Source organism: Dermacentor variabilis, chromosome 4 (genome assembly GCF_050947875.1).
Source record: "Dermacentor variabilis isolate Ectoservices chromosome 4, ASM5094787v1, whole genome shotgun sequence".
Taxonomy (NCBI): domain Eukaryota; kingdom Metazoa; phylum Arthropoda; class Arachnida; order Ixodida; family Ixodidae; genus Dermacentor; species Dermacentor variabilis.
The window spans coordinates 141926176-141952545 of record NC_134571.1 but is presented as its reverse complement, the minus strand read 5'-3'; the positions used below and the strand labels follow the sequence as shown (position 1 = coordinate 141952545).

At 46.8% G+C, this 26370-nt stretch overlaps 1 protein-coding gene across 6 annotated transcripts in view; it reads left to right on the top strand.

Moving 5' to 3' along the window:
- aop (ETS variant transcription factor anterior open) overlaps positions 1-26370 on the top strand; it is a 179995-nt gene that overhangs the window by 100500 nt on the left and 53125 nt on the right. For 3 of the 6 annotated variants that reach the window (XM_075690490.1, XM_075690488.1, XM_075690491.1), the window contains one exon: positions 23272-23430. In XM_075690490.1, coding sequence (XP_075546605.1) covers positions 23272-23430 — 159 coding nt within the window. The remainder of the gene's footprint in view (positions 1-23271; positions 23431-26370) is intronic. The other 3 variants (XM_075690489.1, XM_075690492.1, XM_075690493.1) reach the window with 1 other exon arrangement.

The window sequence follows — 26370 nt, the reverse complement described above, 5'->3', positions numbered from 1 at the left end:
TGCGGGCGAGTTTTGGTTCCGGCCCTTTCTGCCTCGTTCACGTATCTTGTGTGTTTTTCAGAAGTTATTTCTGTGCTATGAAGGTATTTATAGTCGCTGAGGGCAATATAAGGAACAGCTTTAAAGTTACATGAGTACATGCGCGCTGTCGTGAAATGTGGACGCACGGATGCACTGTTTTCATGAACGCAAATTTCGGGCACTCTTCATTTTTGTCATGGGGACATTGGTGTAAACAGCAGAAATCCTGAGGCGTATTTCTAGATTAAGCAAAGTATACATTCTTATACTGAGAGATGTGAGTGCCTTGCATGTGCAAGAAATTCAACTGCTTGTTTCTTTGAGTACACACTGTTAGTGCCAACACCAGTGGCTCAGCATGATAAGCATATAATGTGTGAAAACTTGATACTTCATTTTGATTCTTGACAATTTGCATTTTTTGATAAAAAGCCATATGCATATTTTAACAAAGCATGAAGATGGCAACACAACTGGTATGGTCAATATATGATTCGAGGATTGTAGCAGAACTTAAAGAATGCAGGCACAGAAGGAACAACTATAGTCGGATACAACTTTAGAAAAAAGGGGAGGCCCCGCCCAGATGACCAAAGCGTGATGTCCGATTGCCTTCGTGACTAAAATAATTCCACTAAAAAATCATGCTTCTGAAACGCGCAATTCTAGGTATAAATAAAGACTTTTGTATTTTGATAACTGGTTTAGTAGAGCTCTCGTGCTACAGCACATGCCGGATCATGACCGAAAAATAACCCCTTGCCTTCCACAACGCTGCCCGTCGTCTGCTCTTTAGCTTCATGCAAGTGACAAAAGTAGAAAGAGAAGCTCTAGCTTTGCGCTTGTTTGCATGTACACGGCACATTTACTACTCCTGTTCCGAGCTTCAAATGAATCAGTTGCCATTGAACAAGTACTTATGTAAAACAATGCATTTATCGCAACCATTACAAACTCAAGATGCTCGGTGTCAGCGAAAGCACAGTGTTCAAGGTTAGGAGGGAGGTCAAAGCTTCGCATATTTCGGGTGGCAAACTGTCGACGCCCTCGCGAAAGTGCCCACGAAATGCGGAGAAAAGAAGATGCATCACGAAGTATGACACGTTGTGCACACCGAGGTCGTGTGCACGATTTCTTTCGCCACAACGAGATACGGACGGTTGAGAAGATCACTAACGAGTTCTCGAAGCGTATATGGTGTTATGTTTGTGCCCTGGGATTTGTCTGACGGAAGGCCAGTGCTATGGTGTGTCGACTGTGGAGGCAGCATTCGTCCCCGCATGGTCCCTGCTTCGGGCACACGACTACGTGCACGGCTCAGGTTTCCCCGTGGCTGCACTGCATCCACAACGGAAGCGGCCACTGGACCACGGACTGCTATTCGGCCGCTCCCCGTGCCGGCAGCAACGCAACCCCCCCCTCCTTTGTCCAGCAGTGCCTGCACCACAAACGACTCCCACTGTGTTTGGGATGGTTTCCAAAGGAGGGCTGTGTTTCGACCCTGTGCCTTACAGTTGGTTCCCTTTGTGCTATGCGGGCCATAAAACTTCCCCGGCACACCATTCTGACCGACCGCCAGATCGGCCCGACGCTGCAGCGCGGTTTGAGGATGTGCCGGCCAACGAGAGTGGCGTAAGGACCACAGAAGCTGCCCAGACCCTCTCTCTCTCGACCTTGTTTTGTCCTTAGGGACTGTCTGGTGAATCTGTGGACTGAGGGGTGTTATGAGCAGCTTGCAGCTGCTCTGTTGGTCTCTCTCCTGATAACGACAACATGTCAACATTATATAAAGAATTCTTCACCGAGAAAGCTCTCCTCGTCTCTGACTCTGCATGAAGTGGGGTCCAGACGTCCTGCCAGCCACACATACCTCGACACACGCAACAATGGATCTCCCATCACTGAAGCGGTGTACTGTGCATCGCCTGCTTGTTGAGATCTGATTCAAGCACGAGAAGAGGAGAGGCAATTCGCTGCTGACCGAACGGGATGACATCGCTGAATGGCAGAATCGCTACCTTCGTGACGTGGAGCGCTACGGGCAGAAGGCCAAAAGATCTTTTTCCTGGACGAGACATGGGTGATGGCGGTACACACTGGGTTGATCGTGTGGACAGACATCGTGGTGCAGAAGCGCGGACACCTATACGCTCGAGCAAATGTCCTGTCAATGGGTCTGGAACAACCTTCTGGAAAAGGCCAGCGCCTGATTGTGACGCACATTGGCAGCAAGGATGGCTTCGTCAACGGCTGCTTAGATATATTCTGAGGCCAAAAAACAAGCGGCTACCACGAAGAAATGGACGGCAATCACTTCGAGGGATGGCTTAACGACGTTCTGCAGAAGTTGCCTGCTGGTAGCGTCATTGTTTTGGCTAATGCATCTTACCATTCCTGGCGAGAAGAGAAATTGCCGTCAACAGCTTGGAAGAAGGAAAAAATACAGGAGTGACTCAAAAGCAAAAACATCACCTACAGCAAAAGGGTGGTTAAAAAGCAGCTGCTTGAGTTGGTAGCATCTGTAAAGCCACACTTCTGAGCTACATCGTAGACAATGCAGCTGAAAGGGCCGATTGCATCGTACTCGGGCTCCCACCATACCACTGCAAATTTAATCCTATCGAGCTCGTGTGGGCAAAGGTAAAAAAGTGGCATAGCTGAGGACAACAGAGGCGTCAAGCTGTCCACGGTCAAAGACGGCTTGAGGGAAAAAATCAAGCACGTAACGGTGGAAGACTGGAGGAAAAAACTTCACCATGTGATGGACCTGAAGGCAAAGTTCAGGCTTGATACATCTGGAAGTGACCATGTGCAACCCATCATCATCCAACTGGGTGAAGGTGACAGTGAAGAAAGCAACTCCGACTGCGAGCTGTCCGGCATTGAGCCACTCGATGAAGCATAATGGCTTCTTTTTAATGAAAGAACAGCCCTTATTAGGGCTACCAAAATATTGCCGGTGGGTTCGCAGCAGCCAAGCATTCTGCCGTGACCTCTCAAATAAATAAGCAGTTCATTTGATGACATATTCCTTTTAATGGAAGCCCAATTCTGAAAAAGCAACGTCCTGCACAGATCGTGCTCAATATAAGTATTGGCATGGAAACGTGCTGAAATGCTGGAAAATCTGAATGCAAATACAGTTGTTAACCCTGAATAACTATGCGGGGCCCAAAATGCTCATTCGGGTAGCCACTGTCCAGCTTCACGCGAAAAAGCAGTAGTCAACGTGAAAGTGACAGCCACACCAATGTGCACGCCAAAGCACATTGTGCTTTGCGTGCAGTTGTGCTGCCCCTACTGTTATTTCCAGCCCACTGGGATGACTAATGGCAATGTCCGAAGGCCCAAAATACTCTATTGGGCAGCCACCTACGAGCATGACGGGCCCTGTGATGAGATAACAGTCGTCAGGGCATGCTTGAAAGGCACCTTTAGCATCTGCACTTCAAAGCGCAGCCATGTCGTAGACATTGTAGGTGAAACAGCAGCAGTCAACGCGAAATTGACCACCACTTTAGCAGTTTGCATGCAAAAGCACATTCATGTGGTCGCATTCTTTATTTTGGTTATATGGCTCAGGCAAGTAATATGGACAAGAGAACAATTATGAAACATCATTAGCTTAGTGAGGACCAAAATACTAATTTGGGTAACTATTAATAGCAGTAGTCGAGAGCACGCTAGAAAGGCACCATTAGCAGTCTGCACGTCAAAGCACAGTCAAGTTGTCGCCACTGTCGGTGAAACGGCAGCAATCAACGCAAAAAGGACAGCCACTGTTGGCAACTTGCACGCAAACACACATTAATGTGGTGGCATTATTTATTTTGGCTACCTGGCCCAGGCAAGTAATGCGAATAAGAGAACAATTATCAAACATCAATAGCTTAGTTAGGCCCAAAATACTCAGTTGGGTAGGTATTAATAGCAGTAGTCAAGGGCATGCTTCAAAGGCACCATTTGCAATCTGCACATCAAATCACAGTCATGCCGCAGCCATTGTTGTATTTGTTTATCTGACCGGGCAAGTAACACCAATGTAAGCACAATTATTCACCCTAAATAGCTCTGCTAACATTGTTTGTACTAAAAAATGCTGAGTGAAGTTGAATGTGTTTTATTGAGGCAATTATTTAATTCACAAGCCATCGGCATAGCGATCGATGGCCAGGTTCAGACAATGACATTTGTGAAGTAATAAATGGTGAAAGTTGCAAAAGCTCTCAGTGCACTGCTTTGCCGGGCTCCATTCACTGAAAAATGTCTTTGCAACGACGAAAGCATCAGACAGGAAATGATACCCCACTGCACAATGTTATTCATGTTGAATATTTTTACCATCATATGTGATGGGCAGCGAAACCGTCTGTTTACTAAGACTGAATGCATGAAAAGTGCAACAGCATAGCAAGGTGTTCTTTTGCAATATGCAGCCTTTCATGTGCACTTTGGCAAGCTACCACATGCACTGATGCATAAACATGAACAGAGGTAAAAAGCAAAGTACTGTGCAACCCATATGACGCTTTTAAGAAAATGTATTTCTAAACCTTTCTGTTTTCATAGGCGACCAAAATTTGTTTTGAGCAAGTTGGTTAATCACATTGCAGCAACAACACAAGAAGCAAGGACAGAAACACAGCGAGTAGGCAGATTGAAAAGACGAGGTAGACCAGTGAGACAGGTTTTAATGAGATGGAAGAGGCCAGCCCTGCAGTGTACAGGAGTTAGTGCTTTGAATGAGACTGGTTAATGAAAATGTGTAAAGACTTTGCTAAAAAAAACTAGCAAAAACAAATGCTAATATAAAATAAAAGGACAGAAATAAGAGTAAGCGCAAACACGCATGGTAGCAGGCATGTGTTCACACACATGCGAAAACTAAGAAAACTTTGAATAGAAAGAAATGCGGGAAATTAAAAAAAAATTGACAAACGCAAGAAAACACATTTACGAACAGATGCGGGTAGAGGTATTATAGGAGTGGGTTCACAAGCTGCTTTACCTACCTTCTTGTATGTTTTTTTTTAACCGCTCTCTTAACACTGTCTTGGGAATTTTTAATTGCAACATATCACGAGAATCGAAAAGCAGCGTGAAGCTATGTTGTGGGAAACCATATCGAGCGCTGGCAGCACAACTTATGCGTGACTGTGCCACAGCACACATTCTACAGCTTGCGCGCATGGTGAGCACTGGTGGAAAGCAATCAATCAATGGTGTTACACAATGCTCGAACACCACCATTAGACGCTCGGCTATCTCACTGCTGACAATGATCGTTCATGCTAAGTTGATGGCGAGAAATCTTTGCTTTGGAGGCTTCTTTTGCAAATAATGTCTGTTGAGACACTCGTAAGTTTGTTTCATGTGTGCACACTTTTCTCATTTCTCCTGAGAATGGTCTTGCTCCATCGCTTCACCCCGTCCAATGAGAAACGCAGAGACACTACACGAACACACGCCGCTGACAGTAGGCACCAGACTTTGGCAAACTTTTCTTGTCGTAACTCGTAATTTCATGAAGTACAAGTCCTGAAAAGGAACGACGATAGGCTAACTCGGGAGATCCTTGAGGCATTCGAGATAAGTAAAACAGGAGCGTAATGTGTAAGTACACCGTCAGTGGCCTTGACAAGAAAGGAAGTCGCTTTTTTGAGACAGCCTCAGATGTATAAGAGAAGAGATATGGCGATGAAATAAATAATAGTGGGAATTTCAATCAAGAAATCAGTTGACAGTGCAGCTGCGTATTCGTCTAGTCGTTCCTTCTGTGTCCATGTTCCTTAAGTTTTTCATTTCATTTCATTTCATTTATTATACCCCTCAGGGCCAAGGGCATTACAGAGGGGGAGTGGTAAATACAAAAGGAAGACAAAGACAGTTATTTACATGAGTGTTTAAATGGCACCTGTATATACAATATTAGCTAAGGCTTCACGGAACTGTTCATAATTAATAAGGCCTACAACTTCGGCGGGAAGATGGTTCCAGTCACGCGAGGTTCGCGGCAAGAATGATTGTGAAAAACTTTTAGTGTTGCATGACAAAATACCAACTTTGTACTGATGATCAATGCGACGGGATACATAAATTGGATGGGGGATGAGGTGATCTCGTAGGGTATGGTGATGGTACAACTTGTGGAAGAGGGCAATACGAGACACTTTTCTGCGAGATGCCAGCGATGGGAGGCAAAGATTAGATTTCATGTTAGTTATACTCGCTGTGCGGTTGTAGTTAGCAAGAATAAAACGTACAGAGTTATTTTGAACCATCTCGAGGTCAGTGATTAGGTTTTCATGAGCAGGGTCCCATACCGGAGTCGCGTATTCGAGTTTGGGTCGTATTAATGCTTTATATAACAAAAGTTTCAAATTAGTAGGTACGTTGAAAAAGTTGCGACGTAGGTAGCCAAGCATGCGATTAGCGTTTTTGATTATGTTTTCAGTATGAAGAGACCAGTTCAGGTTAGAAGTGATGTAAACACCAAGATATTTATATGAAGAAACTGATTCCAACGACATGTTGTTAATGTAGTACGACGGTATTATAGATGTTTTCCTAGAAACACGCATGACTTTGCATTTGTTAATATTGAGCTCCATTAACCATTCATTGCACCAGTTCCCTATCGTGGTAAGGTCTGACTGAAGTAATTCAATATCGTTAGCATTGGTAACTTCTCTGAAGATGACGCAATCATCAGCGAATAGATGGATATGGGAGTTGATAAGCGAGGGAAGATCATTAATGTAAATTAGGAACAGTAGGGGTCCAAGGACGGAACCCTGTGGAACACCTGAACGGACTTCTGTAAAACCGGAGTTAATGCCGTTAGCACAAACAAATTTCGAGCGGTTGAGAAGAAAACATTCAATCCATTTCAAAAGGTTACTGTCTATGTTAAGTAGTTTTAGTTTATGAAGTAATAGTTTGTGACACACCTTGTCGAATGCTTTTGAAAAATCTAAGAATATACAATCAGCTAGTGATGATTTGTCAAGAATATGGTGTAGTGCATGTGTAAATGATATTAATTGGGTTTCACAGGAGTAAGATTTCCGAAAACCATGCTGTGCTGACGTAAATTTTGATGACGTAAGTTTTGCTGCTACAATCCTCAAAGAATAACCAAGTAGCCCAGTTAAACACCCTTTTGTCAATATATGATATTCTGTTGGCTGCTGGAGCATGTAGTGTGTATGTAAGTGTCGAAACCATTATTTTAAGCTGTTGTATTGCATAAGGATGTGTCAATATTTGCAACTTTGTAATTATGCATCGAATAGTGCCCTATTCGATTCGGTGGTCACCTTTTGTAAATGTGAATATTTTTTTCATACGTTTCGGGTATTTCAAAATGCCAACTGCACCCACATAGACACTAAATTGCAGAAAAGTACGGTAAATTTTCACCATGACAGGCGTGCTATAGCCATAAAACATGAGAACTTGCGTAGAGGAGCAGGCTAGGTTACTCAGGCAGCCACACTTTACAGGCTCTACAGTGATCATTTGCATCCTCTGAAGAGCCCTGTGCATGCGAATAAAGTACTTGTTTGCTCGTATGCTCAGTTTGGGGTGTTTTTCAAATACAATACTTAGTGAGGTACTATACTATTACAGAAATTTGCTAACTTCAAAAATACAGTGATATGAACATCAGTTTATGTTAATTATAATAATGGCTATTCATTTTTAGAAAAGTGTTCGATTCAATTTGCTTCTGGCACTATACTATTCGGTCCCAAAAACCCTTATTTGCTCACCTGTAATATTGCATCTTTTTCGTGCTGTCTTTCACATGTGCATTGCAAACAAGACTCAAGTAAATGTGCACTCAGAGCATATTACATATAACTAAAAAAAAATTCCCAGTGGGCTAGTTGGTTTGACATAACACTGTTGCACAAAGTGACTAAGGGACAGGACTTAAGAGAGAAAAACAATGCACGACACCCAAGTGCAAACTAACAAGTGTTTTATTTTTGGAAAATGAGACCTTCATATAGCCTACTCGCATGTTCAAGGATGTTCTTCCCAGTCTAACCATGCCATCTATTGTCAGTCATTAAGCTAATCTCTTTGCTGACTGATATAGATGGCACATGGGGTCATCTTGATGTTGTAGGCTTCCATGACTTCTTTTTCTTTGGTTACTACATTTCAGCAAGATCCCCATCCTGTGGAAGATACGGCATGAAGCGCAGTGTATGGCAAGGCTTCTGGGTGCTTGTATCAGACTGTAGTTGTATAGGTGGTCGCACAGTCAATCATTTACGCACCTGCCTGTTTGGCCCATGTAATCAGCCCCACGTGTCAAAGGTATCTTGTAGACCATGTCTATCGTGCATTCAGTCAATCCTTTAACGTGGTTTATAGTGCACGCATTCAGGGTATTCCTTTTGCTGGTCATTCCATTTACTTTTGAGCACATTTCCTTTAGCTTTTGTCGTGCTGAGAGGACCACTCGTTCGCTCGGTTAAATGGAGCAAACGAGTTCAGCAAAAGATGAGAGCGAAGGCAGCATGGGGCAGTGGGAGATTAAAAAATCGGCAAGTGAGAAGAGGCATGAGGAGGAAAGTGGATAGGAAGGTGCAGCATAACCATGAGGCAGAAAGGAGAGGAGTGTATGGCAAAAGTGTGCAAATAAAAGCGAAGTGCAGTGACGGTAGCTATGAGATGGTGCCAGAGTAGCACGCAATGTCTGGGAGGTTTGTTGGCGGTGGCTTCTGTGAACCACGCCCACGCGTCACGCATGTGCTGGCTCATGCGATCTCCAGATTGGCAAGGCAGTGGTGCCACACTTCGCTCCATTTGCAACATGCTACACGAGACCGATTGTCCATGCCAACAAAATGACAACACATGTAGAGCTGCACTCAAATTTCGTATTAGGGAGTATCGTAATCGTCTCTGATTTTTTTCTGTCAATTGCATGTGCTCTGCAGTAATAAACATTGCAGAAGCATCGCTGATCGTTTATGCTCTTATGCCTCTCAATATAGGTATTGTATCAAAGCAGATTCCTTGCTTTGTACATGTTTGTTTCCAGAGCTGTCCCTGCACATTTTACACTTTATGAAGAGGGGAGGCTAGGGAACAGCTTAGAAGTTATATCACTGCTCCACGTATTGCAATCATTCATTTTGTGCTAGGTGTCATGTGCTGTAATGTAAGCTATGCAAATGCTCCTTATGCAATTTTTTGCACATGTGGCGACACAGCAAAACACCTTCTCTGCCACTGCCCAACTGTCGCATATCTGTACACGTGTACATGTGTGATAGAGTTTCCCTTTCTGTCACGCGGGTCATATTGCGATCACATCAACCTCGCTCACTATGTGTATGTAATCATTGGCCGCCAAGCTGTGGTGTACTTTTTGTCCTTATATTCCTTGGCCGTCATTCTGCCACGTTAAGTTGCTGCCATTCAATAAAACATGTTTCAAGTTCAGTCTGCCTCTTCGTTCACGGAAGCCCTGGAACACGACACCAACCTTTCACGCTAACAATGTGTTCTGTGAGCTGTACTCCATCTCAGTAGTTCCTTGCCGTACTGGGGAAGCTGCAGGGATCCCTAGTTAATAGGAAGGCTGAATGCCCCTCAAGGTGTCTTCATTGCACCGCACCGTCTGCTCGGTGTCTGCTTTCCGTCCTGTCAGTACATGCTCCATTGTTGGAGGATTGATGAAAAAAATGTTTTGATGCCATAACCAGAAGCTTTGTTTACGTGCATGCGACAGCAGAGCTTCGCTTCACCTGTACACTTTCCCTCCATTTACCTTGCAGCCACCTTAATAAACAGCAAGTATGAATGCCCTCATAAATGTTCACTTGCGGCGCAGCGTCTGCTCGGCGTCTACTTGCTGGAATGAAAGCAGTTTAGGAAATAATCTAAAGCTATATTTTACTGACTACAGCATTTATCATGGATGTGAAGAGGGTGTTGCGACAGAAAGCCTGTGGTGCAAATTCAAGGAAATTTACTAGGATGCTGATCAAAAATTTTATAGTTGTATAGTGCAAAACCACATTTACATACAGGAATGACATGACACTGGCCATAACTTAAAGCAACGGTTCATGGGGCCCACATATATGGGCACATAAACATGATTCTCTATGCAAGTTTGCCAGTTGCAAGTTTGACTTGAAATGTTAGTCACTTTTTAGATGGAAGTGACATGATGACATACTGGTAATCAATGCCTGTTATTTCTTTATTCCCACAACGATCAGTTGTATAATACTTGTGCTCAGATACAATAACGCATCTCTGAATCACAGATATCACATCTTATCTGCCCTATGCAACTTTGCCACATGAAATGGGAAACTCGTTGATATAATCAGTTACGGATTATGCCAAAGTGTTGTGCTGTTTCTTGCAGTTTTGTCTTTCATGAGTATTTGCGTACTGTGAAAAATAGTACCCTGATGTTCTAAATGTTATGTATACTATATGACAATACTATTCTTTTTCCGTCATCAGAGGAGGCTTTTGTGTCAATATATAAATTGGAAGTTTTTTAACAAAGAATATGTGACAAGTACTTGCATGTGAACAAGCGTATGCAGCCTTCCAAAGGCAAGCACGGTTACGAATGTATCTTTTAGCCATATTGGCACAAAACTTTTCCATGGGCTTTTTTTTGCCTAAAGCCAACCACCCATCTCAATCTAGCAGATTTATCTTTTATGTGACAAGTCTCTGCTGTTTTCCTTGCAGCAAGTCCTTTTACATGTGTCCGCAAAACATTGGCCCTTCATTATGTTCGTTTTTTCTACAACTTTCATGTTTTTTTGGAAACAATTTATTTTGCATTTTTGAAAGCTCTTCATACAGCAGCCATTATTTCTTGGAAAGCTTCTTTGCAACGATGCTCTAAAGTTGTTGATACACTTTTAAAGTATTTTTTTATATAACATTAGTAGCCTTGCATTTAAAACTTATCCTTTGTCCCCAATAGTTAGCTCCATTTCGCACTAGTTGATTAAGATGTAGTACCTAAATATATAGAAATAAATATTGCTACTACAAGTACTCAGGTCGTTGTGTCACTATTCAATATTTGACACTTACTATTTTTGTTCAATTTCTGTTTGAAAAGAATTAACATTCGCCCACCTCACAATGCATGAAGAGGCGCCCAAGCCATATTCGTGATGCAAAAAAGAGGTGAGGCATGCAGACAGGACACAAGAGTAGAGAAGTGGACTTCTCTACTCTTGTTTCCTGTCTGCACACCTCACCTCTTTTTTGCATAAAGTATCCTTACCAACTAGCTCAGCTTTCTGTCTTTCTAAGCCATGTTTGTGCTTTCTGAAGTCTTACTTTGCTGCATATAATAGTGGCAAAAAGCAGCTTTTCAGAGAGAACTTGATTTTGTTGTTCTGCGTATTCTGTTCTTCTGCCATAAGTATAGTGAACTGATAACTATATCGCATACACACAGCCTCTCAATGGAACAGACATTTATTTGATACACATGAATTCGCACCCTGTTCATCTAGATTTCAAAATATGCTGATTGTGGCTAGCCTCTAGTATGTACAGAGGCATGTCTACGATGTGGTCTGAGGGTACATGTGCAGTGCTACTGTGAAGCTAGTTATAGTTCTCACAGCAATGCACCAAGTAAGGTTGTTGCTTCATTGTTATAAAGTAAGACAGCATCAGCTAGGCTGTAAGGGCGACGAAAATGATTTGTGCAATTCACCAAACATACAAACAGAATATAATATGACTATAATGCCATGTGCTAGTTAGTATACCAAGTGATTAAGAGAATGATGTAAGGGCTGTTTGATTAATCTGGTTTAATTGTCGTGTTAAAACACAGGCTGTGAAGGTAACTTCAACATGTCGAGGTTGTCAACATGTCTAATTATTTACGAAATTGGGGAGGTGGCAATGAGACTTCCTGGGAAAGCAATACCTTAGTTGTACTGATGGTATGGTTTGAATATATAATTTCATCATTGCTTGTTTAGAAATATGACGGTGGGTTAAAACCTATGAAATGCCACAACAGCAAGGCTGAACATCCATCCTTACTTCTCAGAGGCTTAAAGAATGATAAACAGTTATGCTTTAGAGCATATTTTGGTAACAAATATATGCCATCTTCATTTCAGTGGAATGGCAATAGGTGATTGAGCACAGCCATGCTATTGTAGCATGCGTGAAGGAATACAGGAGAGCCTGGGGGCTAATATATGTTAATAGAGTGAACGAGTAGCTGTGACTGGCAAGATTATTTTACTCCACAGAGGATGCTGCAGTAAGGTTTGTGCAACTGTAAGCAATACGAGAATTAGTGAAAGATTACTTGTAATATATGGATTTGTATGGCAGATAAGAATGTGCACCCAATTTGCCACTACGCATTTTTTCTATTTTATGTTCAGCACAGAGTGTGAGTCACTATCGCTTCTTAACTGGAAATTTCTGCGTTCCGTTTCACAGTGTTTATGGGGCTACCTGCATTCATTTGGCTACTTATGAAGTGATTGGGTAATAGAACATGCCCACATTACAGATTTACACAGAACATAATATGAATTCATCATAAAGCTCCACCCAAGAAACTGTCTGTTGGTTATGAAAACAAAAAAAGGCAACAAACATTCCCTTACTTTCTTGTGCTGCCCCACACATGCTGCTAATTAACTAATGTCTACGATGCAGACATTCTGTTCTTTCATTAGGGGTAGGTGCAAGTTGCCCCAAAACAATGAACCTGCATTCATTGCCTACAAGCTACGGCATGTTGGAATTGGTGTTACAGCAGGCATAGCAAATGTTCTCCCCTACTTGTGTCTTGTGCACCATACGAGCCAGCATTTCATTTCATTGTCGTGTACCTGTTGAAGCTGTTACTGATTCAGAAAGGCAAATATAAAACGACTTACTACATCAATCATTTCGCATGCAAGATCACTGCACTCATTGCAAAGCTTATTAGAGAGTTTTAGATCAGGGGGATGCAATCGTTGAGGCTCGAAGTACTAGGGGGCCTCAATGCTTGCGTCCCCTTAATGTAGATCTCTATAGTCGCTTGATAATCTTGCTTTGCGTTGAGATGAAGTATACGTACTGTGCACCTGTTTGTTCGCCTATGCACTTCTCTTTCTTTTTAATGTGGTTGTGCATTAGCTAGCTAGGTTGTCACTACATGAATGAGATTAGGGCCATGCCCAACGCTATCAAATAACATTACTTTGCTATAGCTCACTGACTGTGCAAGCTTCTTTTTTATCTAGGGAAAAGAATAAAAAGAGAATGCATGCATAAATGATGTTTACAGCAGCAAACGGTCTCAAGGCAATCATCCTTGATTGTCACCATTGCTGAGAGAGCAAGCATGCCTGTATTCACTTTGACCACAGGCTGTACACTGTTTAAATGCTGATAGAGGTATGGATAAATAGTGAAGGGGCAGCAGATTGGCCACCCAGGCCTTTATGCATGGGCATTGCTGCCTTGTGTACCCTGTAAACCTCTGTCATCTCTTAAGGCATGAATGACATAACACTACTTCTATTGGCAGGGACATTTTTAGCACCAACAAGAAATGTAAACATTAGGTGAATTCACGCCTATATGTGGTGTCTTTTCAGCAATATGAATTAATATTTGTTTTCATGCAAACATTCTTCTCTTGAAAACATATCTGACAAGCATCTCTGCCTGAAGAAGTAACTGTGATATGTACATATCACTTTTATGTCTGTCATAATTTTAATCAATTGCTCAAGACGTACTGATGGCTAGTTGTTTAGTCATGACTTAACATGGCAGTGCAGTTTGAAATAACGACGTAACATAGAATGAACAAATGCTAGCTCTGTGCGCTCCTGTACATTCATTCGGTGTAACATCATTGTTCAGAAGTGCGATGCCATATTACATCATCTAAGTAATTGTAGGCTCACTATTAACTTGACAGCTACTAAAGAGACCTCAGCAGCAAAGTGCAACTAAATCAACAAGCCACTGTTGATGATTCACATGCGTGCTCGGTGACGAAGTGACTTGTCAATCAACACAGCTGTATTCCGTGATAATAGAACCATCTATATAGGAGTATGTTAATAGATAATGCTGCGGCGCTTCAGCGTGCTACGCTGTTGCTGTGACAGATCCCTTGCTCATTGGCTTAGATATACCTGTGTGTTCCTGTATGCGCGTTCTTCTAAGCTGTTACGTACAGGGTCTGGCCCTATCCGTGAAAGGGATGTGCATTGGTTGGTGGCAGAAAACAGACCTTTAACAAACAGTTTATTTTCTACAACAGATGCAGATCAGAGCCGCATGTGTTTGAGGGGGCAAACTCTCGGTCCCTGTCTAGTGGCCGAGACACTGGAGGTGATGGAGAATTCTTGGAACTCGACTCGGGGCGGGATGGCTTCCTGTTTCGTCTGCACTGGTGCCTTATCCAGCCGAGGAGTGGTGGTGCATCGCTTGTACACTACACTTGCCTCCCTTCTCAGATGGAGTCGCCGTAGTGATCCGGAGGGTGTCGTTCCCGCTGCGGGCATGACTCTGCAGTTGTGTTTGGCACGGTCTCAGGGGCAGTGCCGATCTCTGGTTTGGTCACCGATGATTGCGAAGGCTCCAGCATTCCTGAGAGAGTGGCCTCTGACGACGTGGAGTTATCTGCTTTTATCCCAAGCATAAATGGGAGCGGGACACTGCTCGCGGTTAGCGTACAGCCCTTATTCTGTATCGCCGAATCTTCTGTGGAGTATCTCAAAATACCAGGCTTGATGTGGTCACATTGTCATCGCACTAACCTGTTGGGGCCTTTAATGAGCCACGATCTGTGGCCTAGCTTTTCCAAAACCGTTCCCTCTGTCCAGATCGGATTCCCTCCAAAGTTTCAAAAGAAAACTGCTTGTCCGACAGCGAGTACTCTCGACTTTGTGTCCCTGTTGCAGTTGGTATGGATTTTGTTCGCTTTTGCTTGGGGCTGAGTGTACGTGAGAGCTGTATCCAGCTCACGCCCGAACACAAGTGCTTCTGGCATTTCACCCGTTGATGTGCAGATGGTGGTGTGTTGCTTTAGAAAAAGTGGGCCAGCCTACACGCGAATGTTTCGTCCTTGTTTTTGGCTAATGCTCGTTTTGTTTCAAAAGCCATCCTTTCTGCTTGGCCATTTGTTGTAGGATGGTACGGTGTGCTTGTTACATGGATCACCCCATTCTTCTTTAGGAAGCTCTCAACTTCTACTGAAATGAAGGATGGCCTGTTATGCCTGCCTGCCCAACAAAAGTACCTTCGTGCACATGCCTTCATGACCACAATTATATGGTGGTTTGCAGGTGCGAGTTTAAGAAGGTAGTTTCTCGCCTCCAGAAGCCTCTAACAAGGCACCCTTCCTGTGCTGAAAGCTCAGTCTCCAGTTTCCGGCACGATGAAAACTGTTCTTTTGGCAGTTTTATGAACTTCAGCATTTGAAACAGCCTCAATCACTTGGGACAGAACTGAGTCCTCTCGAGTCATTCGTGCTATTTGACGCGGTGAAAGCTCGAAGCTGGGCATGGTAGCCAACATGAGCACGTCTCTTGGGGGATAAGGTTCATCTTGTGCCAGTAGTGGAAGTCAGCTTAGAGTGTCCGCATTTTGGTGCAGTAGGCCAGGCCTGTACAGCAACTTGTAATCGTACGTTGCTAGTTTAAGGCACCATCGCATAATCCTTGATGAAAAGACCCGGGATACTTGCTTTGTTTCACTCACGATTACAATCAATGCCTGGCAATCTGTTATGGTCACATGCCGGCCAGCTGTGTACTTATGAAAATGACTGATGCTGTAGATTACTGCTGCACTTTCTTTGTTGATCCGGAAGTAGCTCTTTTCGGCACTTCCCAGTGTTCATGAACTGAATGCAATGGGTGCCTCTCGGCAAATAGCATCTTCCCGAGCGAGGACGGCATCAACGCCGTACGGCGATGCGTCCACAGACAAAGGAAGGGGCTTCGTCCCGTCGTAGTGAGTGAGCACTGTAGATGCACGAATCATCTCCTTAAGTGCCTCGAAATTGGCTTGATGCTTGCTCTTCCACTTCCAGGGTGTGTTTTTCTCTAGGAACCTATACAATTCCACCACGACCATTGCTCTGTTCTCCAAAACGCAGTCGTCAAATGAAATAAGGCCCAGAAAACCCCTTAGGGATGTCTTGTCAGATGGTTTGGGTGCTTGAAGTATAGCCTCAACCTTTTTCTCGGTGTTGCAAACACCATTGCCATCAATTCGATGTCTCAGAAACTAAACTGACGTAATTCCAAACCTGCACTTTTCTTTCTTGAGGCGTAAGCCTTTCTCAGTTGGTCTCGACAGAACCTGATTCAGATGCTCTGCGTGCTCATTGCACTATTCCCGTTGACAATGATGTCGTCAAGAGGAACACTCACCCCTGGAATTCCAGGTATCTTTGTCTCCCTCAGGCACTGGAAGATAGCTGGTGCAGTGGAAATTCAGAACGGGAGGCATTCCACCCTGATTAGTCGTTTTGTGGTGTTCACTGTGAGCAGTGCTGCTGTTTTCTCATCAACTTTCAGTTGTTGATATACTTGATAAAGATCCAACATTGAGAAGAGGGTTCCACCATGTAGGTTTGCAAACACTTCATCTGTAGTTGGTAGCAGGTAAGATGCCTTCTTCGCTGCTGCATTAACAGTAACAGTATTAACAGTACTCCTGTAGTCACCACAGACATTGAGTGTACTGTCGGTCTTCTGAACAAGTACCAATGGGGTTGCCCATTTGGTATGCTGCGTTGGTTTTAGGATACCTTGGCGCTGTAGATGGTCAAGCTTATGTTCCATAAGTGCCTGCAGCGCCACTGAAATTGGACGAGCCTTGCAAAACATTGCTGTCGCACCGTCTTCCGAGTTCCAGGTGAACTAAAGGACCTGTATAGCTTCCAATGCCTTCCTTGAAGACACCTGGGTGTCATCCCATGACCTCTGTAATTTCTAGTGCTGGCTCTCCAATGTGGTTGATCCCCTTCACCTGAATTTGAAGTGCCAAAAACCAATCTCTTCCTAGGAGGTTGCACCAGGTGCCCGTCATAACCAACAACGGCAGCAGATAGTCCTTTGATCTCAACATCACATGAACTTGTGCGGAGCACAGGACGTGTAATTGTTTACCTGACCATGTGCACAAATCGAGCGGCTCGCATGAAAGCCACGGAGTGCTTTTCTTCCACCTTCTGTAGTTCGTGTCCTCGCTTATCAGGGAGCATGCTGTACCTGTGTCCACCTCAAACTGGACTGGCTTTCCCTCCACTATCAAGTCCACGAGCAACTTGGGGCAGTGTGTACGTACACTATCTGTGTGCAGCTTGCAGCAGGATTTGCTGACAGGTGGTGGCTTGACGCTGTGTGCCCATTGCTGCTAGTTGTCGGAGCGTGGTTCCGTGTTTTTCTTTTTCTTTGAGATGCAGGCATGCAAGACGTGACCTTCCTTGGAGCAGAAACGGCACTCGGCTGTCTTGAATTTGCATGTTTCAGGGTCGTGCAAGCCGTGGCATCGATAGCAATGACGCGCTGACGTATCCTTGCCTCCTGGCTTGATTTGCGACGTCCTGTTAATTTCCTCCGAGTTTGCCACTCCCTTGATATCTCGCTGATGCCTTGACGCACTTTCCGCTGACAAGGCTAAGTCCACAGCGCATTGAAATGTAAGGCTTTTTCGGCGAACAGTGTCTGCGGAAGATGTTCGTCCCAGACGCCGCGGACGAACCTGTCCCGCAGCATCACATCTTGGGGCGGCATAGTTGGGTTCGCCGCTGAAGCGGTCGTTTGGGTGTCAGGTGACGTCGTCGATATTGTAGCCGAAGGCAGCGCTCCGAAGTTGCAGTCGGCTGTCAAGGTTCCGAGGGCCGCAGCGTAGCTGCTGATCGACTCGTCTGGCCGTTGGTCGGGTCTTTGAAACACGTACCGGCTCTAAAGCTCGGATGTCCTGGTGTCGAAGTGCCGCCTAAGAAGTGTCACTGAATCATTTAAGTTGACTTCTGCCGGGATCTTCGGCGCTATCAGCGCGCACACGGTGTTCGAAAGTGTCGGCTGCACAAAGCGTGAGGAGAAGTGCCCGCTTCTTCGCTGACGTCGCTCGCCACGAAGTAAAAGTCGAGGCGCTGGATCCACGATTCCCATGATTTGGCCGAGAAAGGCTCGACAGCGCCGTGCATTCGTCCTGTCTAGCCATGGCCTTAACTGCGAAAACTTATAGATATCTGCTTCGCAACTCCTGCCTCATCGCCAGTGTTACGTACGGGGTCTGGCCCCATCCGTGAAAGGAGTGCGCATCGGTTGGTGGCAGAAAACAGACTGCGTTTATTTTCTACAAAAGACGCAGGCGAGAGCTGCATGTGTTCGAGGGGGCAAACTCTCGGTCCCTGTCCGGTAGCCGAGACGCTGAGGGCGACGGAGGATTCTCAGAACTCGACTCGGGATAATGTCGCTTCCCGTTTCTCCGCGCTGGTGCTTCGTCCAGCCGAGGAGTGATGGTGCGTCGCTTCTCCACAACACAAGCTTTCGCTAGCACAGCTACAAAAAGTGCGCCATCGCGCCGTACACAACCGATCACATAGTGACGTATGTTGTCGCAACATTATGCGGTAGCAAGTAAATAAATAATACAAAAAGCGGCACAGGTGAGTCGACGGCACAGTGTTCTAAAGGTGGGTCACCACGTCAATGCCACACATGCAGCACAGAATATGACAGTGCAAGAGTCGCGTTTTCACCATGACGCGGAAGCTTCAACCTACATCGACAAAAGTATGACAGTGTCGTCTGCTGTTGGCGATAGTTGCCGACTTCGAACAGTGTTGCTCTGCGCACTGCCGAATGTTTACCAGCTTTCAACAGACGTCGCGTCCCCAAACCGAAGTGCGCATGCAGGCGCATTCGAACCGCTAGAGCTAACTAATAAAAATATAACTAATAATACAGCAAACGTAATAATAATATCCAGGCACGATGCGAAATATTGCTGGTCGCCAGCACACGAGGCTGCCAACTCGCTGATGCATGTTGCCAGTTGCTGGTTACCTATTTGGACAACCAGAGGGCGCATGCGAACCGCACCGCATCATGCGGACTCAGCGTAAATGCAATTTTGTGACCGATCGCGACGACCGCCCGTTTTTCACGAACCGCATGCATGCGGTGCGGCGTGCGGCGATGGGCGGTTTGAGCGTAAATCGGCCCTAAGAGGCCCCACTCTCGGTTTTCTCGGGGGGAAGGGGAGGGGGCACTGCTGCGTCCGGGGCGCTTCCGTGCAGCGCGAGCGGCTGAGGAAGATGCGGGCGCGAGGAACCGTGCCTGGTGCGCCACTGCAGATGGTGTTAGTGAACATTCTCGCTAGCTGTAGGTTGAGGCGTGCTCGGTACGCCGGCAAAGTTTAAACGTAGCCTAGCTCTCGGTCGAGGTTTGAGAGGGAGAACACCTGATCGCGCCGATTGCAGCTGATCGCTCACCTGCGAGTCGAAGTGTCCGCGGCAGGAAGCGTTCCCGACGGCCCCGACCCATAATAAGCGGTGCGGTTTCAACCTGATGCATCTGTTAGGATGACGTGTTGTAGTGTCGCCATGGCACACTGAACAGATGGGTCTTTCTCGAATATCGCATCAAAGAACAGGAATACGAAGTGTTCCAAAAGTGTTCTGCCGCTCTTTAGCAGGAATGCGCATTGGACCGCGGTTGCGCTTGAGATTGTCGATACTACAGCTGCCCCTCGTATTAAGACGCGACGATAGAAGTGGTTTCATCCGTGCCGTGTGTGCGCCTAGCGAGAAGAGTTAACGTTGCAGAATGTCTGACCTCTAGTACCTGCACGTAATTTATGCGCAGTGAGCGCTCTGCGCTAACTCGGGTTTGCACTGCACTCGCTCGTTCGAAACGACCGGAAGAGAGAGGTGGCTGTCTGTTTTCCTCTTGCAAAGAGTGGCACAGGACAGCGACTCGAGCGCCGGTACGGTGCAGGTATATTCAGCAGGGTCGCTGTTGATCGGTGTCATCTTTCACGACCAAGCGAGCTGCACTAGCCGTGCGTGTATAGGGGAAACGATGTAGTGTATAAATCTGTGCTACCAAAGCTAAGCGTATATTGTAAATTAGGCGTACTGTAATTTTGTTGAATGACGGATTCCATATCCACCCCTTTCGTCGCTTCCTCCTGGCAGTTACTCATGTACTCACCCGTTTTCGTTTTAGTCAGGATGCGAAATATTTCCTTCTGTCATTGTCCTTTTCCGCGATCACATTTGATTATGATGCGTTGGAGTGGCATTAGGAGTGTCAAAATGGAAAAAAAAAAGTTGGATGCGTGAAGTGTGGGAAGCCGGTGACATGATAGAAGTAGAGAGCGGTAGGGAGAGCTTAGATGAGCTTATGTATGTGCATATGTCACAATTGACGGTGGTCTGCTCACGACCTCCGTCAATTGCACTTTGCTCCTCGAAGAGGCAGAGCACCTGTCGAGTGAGCTGCTGAACAACACTTTGCAATGTGGTGAACGTGGTTCTAACCACGTATCCTGGACCTCGGACATGTGCGACGTAAAACTAATGCGTTTTTCTCCCATTTCCCGCTACCACTGAACTTTTTTATTCCTCCCATCATCCGCGAGCTTCTGCTCTGAGGCGGGCTTTTCTATTCTCAATCCTTTAATATACGCGTTCAATGTGATATGTCCAATATGCTCACGTTTAGTATCGAACATCAAAGCCCTTAGTTCAGCTACCCTCGAACCTCTGCATCGCGTTAACTAGACAACATATAAGCCATTTGCTCCGCCCCAACCTCGCTCGTCTCCACCCTAGTTCCCCCGCCACGTTGGCGTTTTGAGCCAATCAGAGAAAGCGTAGCCACCCCGTGAGCCAACCAGGGATGACAAGATGGCGCATTTAACAATACGGCGGAGTTCGACCAGTATAACACACATGTTGCGCGGTATTCATTCTCCGGGGCATCTGCGGACAGCTAGTGGTTGTCAGTTCTGCACGCAACTGGGTGGCGTCCGCCTGGATGGGCCGCTCTTGTTTCTGGCCTACTGCGGAGAGGGCGAGAGAAGATTGTGCCTGCCTCTCTCTCTTCACGCGGCCTCTCTGGAAGCAGCTCGGTGAAACAACAAATGCGTGCCCCCGCGCCGCTAGGTTGCACACAGATATCGATGGGTGCGTAGGTCGGGCCCGCTTTTTCTTTCTTTTCTTCCTTTCTCTTTCTTTCTTTTTCGGGCTCGCTCTTGGCTTTGGTCCCGCGACTGGACGCGCCGCAGTACTGAAGACGTGGCGTTGCCGTCCACGTGAAACTCGGTTGCAAGTGCATGTTCGTGCGTGCGCAAGTGTCCTTGCTGTTTGAACGCTCAGAGGTCTGTCCGCTGCTCCATGGCGGATGTAAGGCGCGAGGATGGATTGGGCCGTAAAAGGAGCCCAGCGGGTGTCGCATACCTCCCCGACCTCTCTCGTATACCGGAAGCGCCGCCGTTCGTGCTCGTCTATAAAGCCTCCTGCTCCCCCCCCCTCTCTCCCCACCCCTCTTCCCCTCCAGCTATGGGAGGCTACCGACAAGAACTGTGCCTTCGAGGACCGCGGTTAGACAGGTCCCGACCTTCTGGACTTAACTGGATCGACCGGTGGACCAGTTGGTAACTCATACTCGTAACGCGTAGATACGTGTCTTCGCAATTTGTAGACGATGCAGCGCGGTTTGGCGACACGGAGATTCAGTAGAAGCGCGACACGCGATAAGCAAAGACCCACGGTACTCACGGTAGCAGGAAAGCACCGAGTGTATGAAGTCGTGTAATGGTGACGTCGTAGAACGACTGCTAGCTGGACAAGTCGTTCTGCTAGTCGTGATGCCGTCGACTGCGTGGGATGCAACGTCGCGGTCGCGGCGATCGAAGCTGGCGGTGTACGCCACACACGATTCCTCCAAACGTGTTTTCAGTGCCTTCGTATTTTTTCGGGATGCTCTCCTTCGCGCGTGACACGTAGCTTATCTGGTTCGCCGCTGGTCGTTTTGGCAGCCTTACAATCATTTTTCTACTGGTCTTGTAATCTTTCTCCGGTCCTGTCAAATTGCCACGGTTTTGCTCGTTCAGGGATCTCCAGGAGTGTGGGCTCCTGCTTTTGATGCCTCTCAGAAAAGCGCGGTTCCAGGACCGACAAAGGAGTTAACCGGAGAGTCTCCGTGCCTTATGCTCTCCGAGCGGATCTTGAGCGCCGACGACGCTTTTGTTCTGTCGTACGCTCATTTCTAACAATCGTACCGAAGGATCGTGGTATGCGAACCCGGCCTCTCTATCTCTGCCTCTCTCTCTCTGACGCGCACGCAAACACACACACACACACACACACACACACACACACACACACACACACACACACACACACACACACACACACACACACACACACACACACGCACGCACGCACGCACGCACACACGCACACACACACAAACGCGCGCGCGCGCGCACCGTGGTGGCTATGGCGTTCTGCTGCTGAGCACCAGGTCGGAACCTCGATTCCCGTACTCGGCGCCCCCTTTTCGTTGGGAGCGCAATGAAGAAAAAAAAAAAAGGCCGCTTGTGTATTGTGCTTTCACATTAAACAGCCCCAGGTGGTCACGATTAATCCCTCCATAACGGTGAATCTTGTCGCTTCAGTGCTTTTTGGGACGTGAAACTGCACGAATCAATCAATAAATGAATCAATCAACAGTTTCTCCCGCGTAGAGCAACACGTATAGTGGTGCCGCTCGACTTACTGCAAGTGTCGGGTAACGTGTGCTATAACGCAACTTTATTGTTACAGGACAGCCAGGCAATGCAACCCCGGACGGCAGTTATACTGTTCTGCTCCCGAGAATCAGTCGCTGGAATCGTGAATGCAAAGACTCGGGCATTTTGGTGGTTGTATAGTTGGTCAGCGCTGTCTGCGTCTTTCTTCGTTGGTCCCGGTGTCTCGCGCGGTTCTTAATTTAGACGCGGGAATTGGCTAGGTTTCGGAGCCGGTGCTTCGTAACGGGCGATTGATTGATTGATTGATTGATTGATTGATTGATTGATTGATTGATTGATTGATTGATTGACGAAGTAATTGATCGGTCAACTGACTGATTGGCCGATCGACGGACGGATGCGTCGATTGGTTAACGATTTCCGTCGGCAGTTTGACGCCCCGTGTCTGAGCCCCATCTTTCTCCTCGTGTGCAGCAGGCATGGACGACCACCACCCAGGAGGAGGGGGCGGGGGCAGCCTGGTCAGCCCGTCATGGCGCAGCGCGCACTTCGCGGCTCATTCGCAGCTGGGCTGGCCGCTGTCCATGACGCTCGCCGACCTGCACGACGACACTCTCCTGCCCACGGGACTCGGTCAGTGTGATTGCTCTTATTGCCCGCCTGTTTGTTTTTAACGGCTGCGCGTGATGGTCATGCACCCCTCACGCGTCTCCTGCCCTCCCGAACGAGGAGACACGAAAGGAAATTGCGCACGAGGAGGAACGTCGCTTTACAACCTCGACGTCTTGATGCCCCCGTTCGAGTACAGGCGCGAAACGCCGAAATCGCCTTCGTCGTGGTACCCGCGTTTGTCGCTCTCGACCGCTCCAAGCGCTCGATTTGTCTGGCGCAGCCCAGAGAGCACCGCTAGCCGGCTTCGTATTCGTGAGGTTTGGCTCCTCGAAGCAGGCAGTTCGATGCAGCGATAGGTTAATTAGGTCAATACAGGTCAATTTTGCCGATAGCGTGTTCAGTTGAATAGGAAAAGAAAAGGAAGATAGCGCCGCGACAGCGCACTTTATTTTTCCCAATCGGCTTATACGGGACGACACAAACTGTGAGAGCGCCTTGCCTTAGTCGCGACTACAGTGAAAGATCGACTTAACAGTTGCACTTAAATGTAAAGTAATATTTCAAACGTTCTCATCTTGTAGCGATTTTCCTGCGGGCAACTAACCCCGACCCGCGGTAAGGCCGGAAATTCGAGAGGTTTTGTAGTGTCGCCCAGCCATGCTTGGAGTGTAGAACGCAATTAGGAAAAAAAACAAAACAAATTACGATGACTTGTCGTTTTCCCCAATATACTAGCACTGGATCCACTTTTCTGCCCTTTTCCCCAATTAACGCATCACCGAATGAGTTTCGAAGTCTGAGTAATGTAACAGCGCAGTTGCATTGACAGCGCTTTTCCTTTCGTGTGTCCTTGCAAGGGCGTCCTTGTAAGTTGCGTAAGCGTGACGTACATCTTTTAATGCCGCTGCGATGCCGCCACCGCCGCTGCGCCCGCGCTGTCATCCACCAAGCACGTACACAGTGCGGTTCAATCTTAAAGGCAACACATCCACTTTGGTATTTCGCCATCGATTACAGCCGAGATATCGCGTGAAGGCGCACAGACTTCTTTTCCTTGCGTATATATGCGTGTAACTACCGCGTCATCTCAGCCTCTTTCATTTTCCCGATAAAATTGAAGGATACTTTCAAATATGTTGACTTTTTATTAGTGTCGCGCGGCGATACTGCGCATTGAGGCCAGTATCCAAGAGCATATAAACAAACAAAAAAGTTATTGCGCAACAACTGTTCCTAGGAGACGTAGATGGCAACGAATCGGGATGCTGCATGTCATTAATTAGCCAATGGCAGCCTGCGAATGGGAAAGAACACTTGAGAAGGAGAAGGTTTGTCGGTCCCGGGGGTCCTAAAGGCCGATCCACACGACGGACCAAATTGCTCTTTTGGACCGCGGTGCGCGCATCACGTGATAGGACGTCACCAGTACGTGCGTACCGCCGTTCGCCCGCGCAAGACCGCGGCCCTCGCGGTCCAACGAATCGCCAAGGCTTTTCCCGCTTCCGTTTTGGCGGCGGACCGCATGCAAACCGCAGCGATTTTGGCTTAGCCAACGAATGTTGTCCGGCAACAGAGTGTCTTCAGCCAAATCCAATCTAGTTTTCGGCTCAGCAAAAGCCAGTCAAGCCAGTCGTTTCATGTCCGCCGTTCCGCCTTCACGTGCGTGCAGAAGATATATTTTTTAAACACCGTGTCCTCTTGGAGTGACGAGGAGGTTTTTTCGCTTTGTATACTTCGTTGAGCAGTCCACGGCTTTGTGAGATTCGAGCCGGAATGATAACACTCTGGCCGAGAGTGCAGCTGGTTGGTCTGCTCTGCCGTCTGCTATGGCGGTCCGCCGTGTGGATGTGCTCTGCGCCGGAGCAGACTGCGGCGGGCCGTGACGTCGCATCACGTGACCGATCGGCCCGCAGACTTGGTCCGTCGTGTGGATCGGCCTTAGCGGTCAGTATCTTTGCGTGCTTTTGCTGTCCGATTAGTGGGAACTTGTCAGCTCTGGTTGTATACGCCCTAGTGACCGCTACGAAGGCAATGCCACTCGAGCCAAAAAGGCTATACTACCTTGAAAAGTTGGCTCCATGTAGTGAACTTCCAATGATGGCTGGTTCGACGCGATGCCCCGGTTGTTGGGAGATTTCAGCGATAGCATGACGTTTCTCGGCGGCAGGTCATGAAATAATCGCGAATCTTTCAGCTGGCTCCACTCCTCGAGTTGGGTAGTAGCTGTTGCCATATCCAGCGCAACTTCCCGTATATAGGTCGGCGCCATGGATGCCGACTGATACCGTGAGCATCTAGAGGATACGGTTTCGAAGCGCATAAGCGGCTTGTCTTGATCGCTCGAAAGCACTTCGTATTCTCACCCCCGTGTTCTCAAACGGTTCTCAACTCAAAGCTCTTCTTGAAGACTGGAATCGGAAGACGGAGGCCTATGCAGTAACTCTGCTGGACGAGGTTTGAACTCGCGACGCCTGGTTTGCTGCCAAGTTGAGCACAGCACCGCCCCTCGGCTAAAGAAGACACTACGCTGGTGAAGTATCGCCGTGGGGTGTCAGTGAAGCGCAGTGACCATTTGTGTCGATTGGTGGCGTTGCCATCGGCTTTAGAGTCGAGGTGCAAAGTTCAGTGGAAGAACGTGCTAGAATACGAGGGTTAGAATCAATGTGTCGATGAGCTTCCGCTATACCTTCGCGGGTAGCGCGAGTTGACCAGTGAGGACCGCAGGACTGAACCCCGCGGGATCTGCTACACCAACCTCTCGTCGTAACGAAGTCGCTTTATTCGAAGGGTCGATCCTCGCAAATAATACTTGCAAATAATAATAAAAGAATAGTGAAATTCACTTTTATGACAGTTTATTTGCGAATAAATTTGCACGAACAGGCATTTTCCGTCGACCTAGATGGGTGACGCTCGGTTATGTTCAAACAGTTTATTTACAGGCAGTGCCCTCAGGATGGG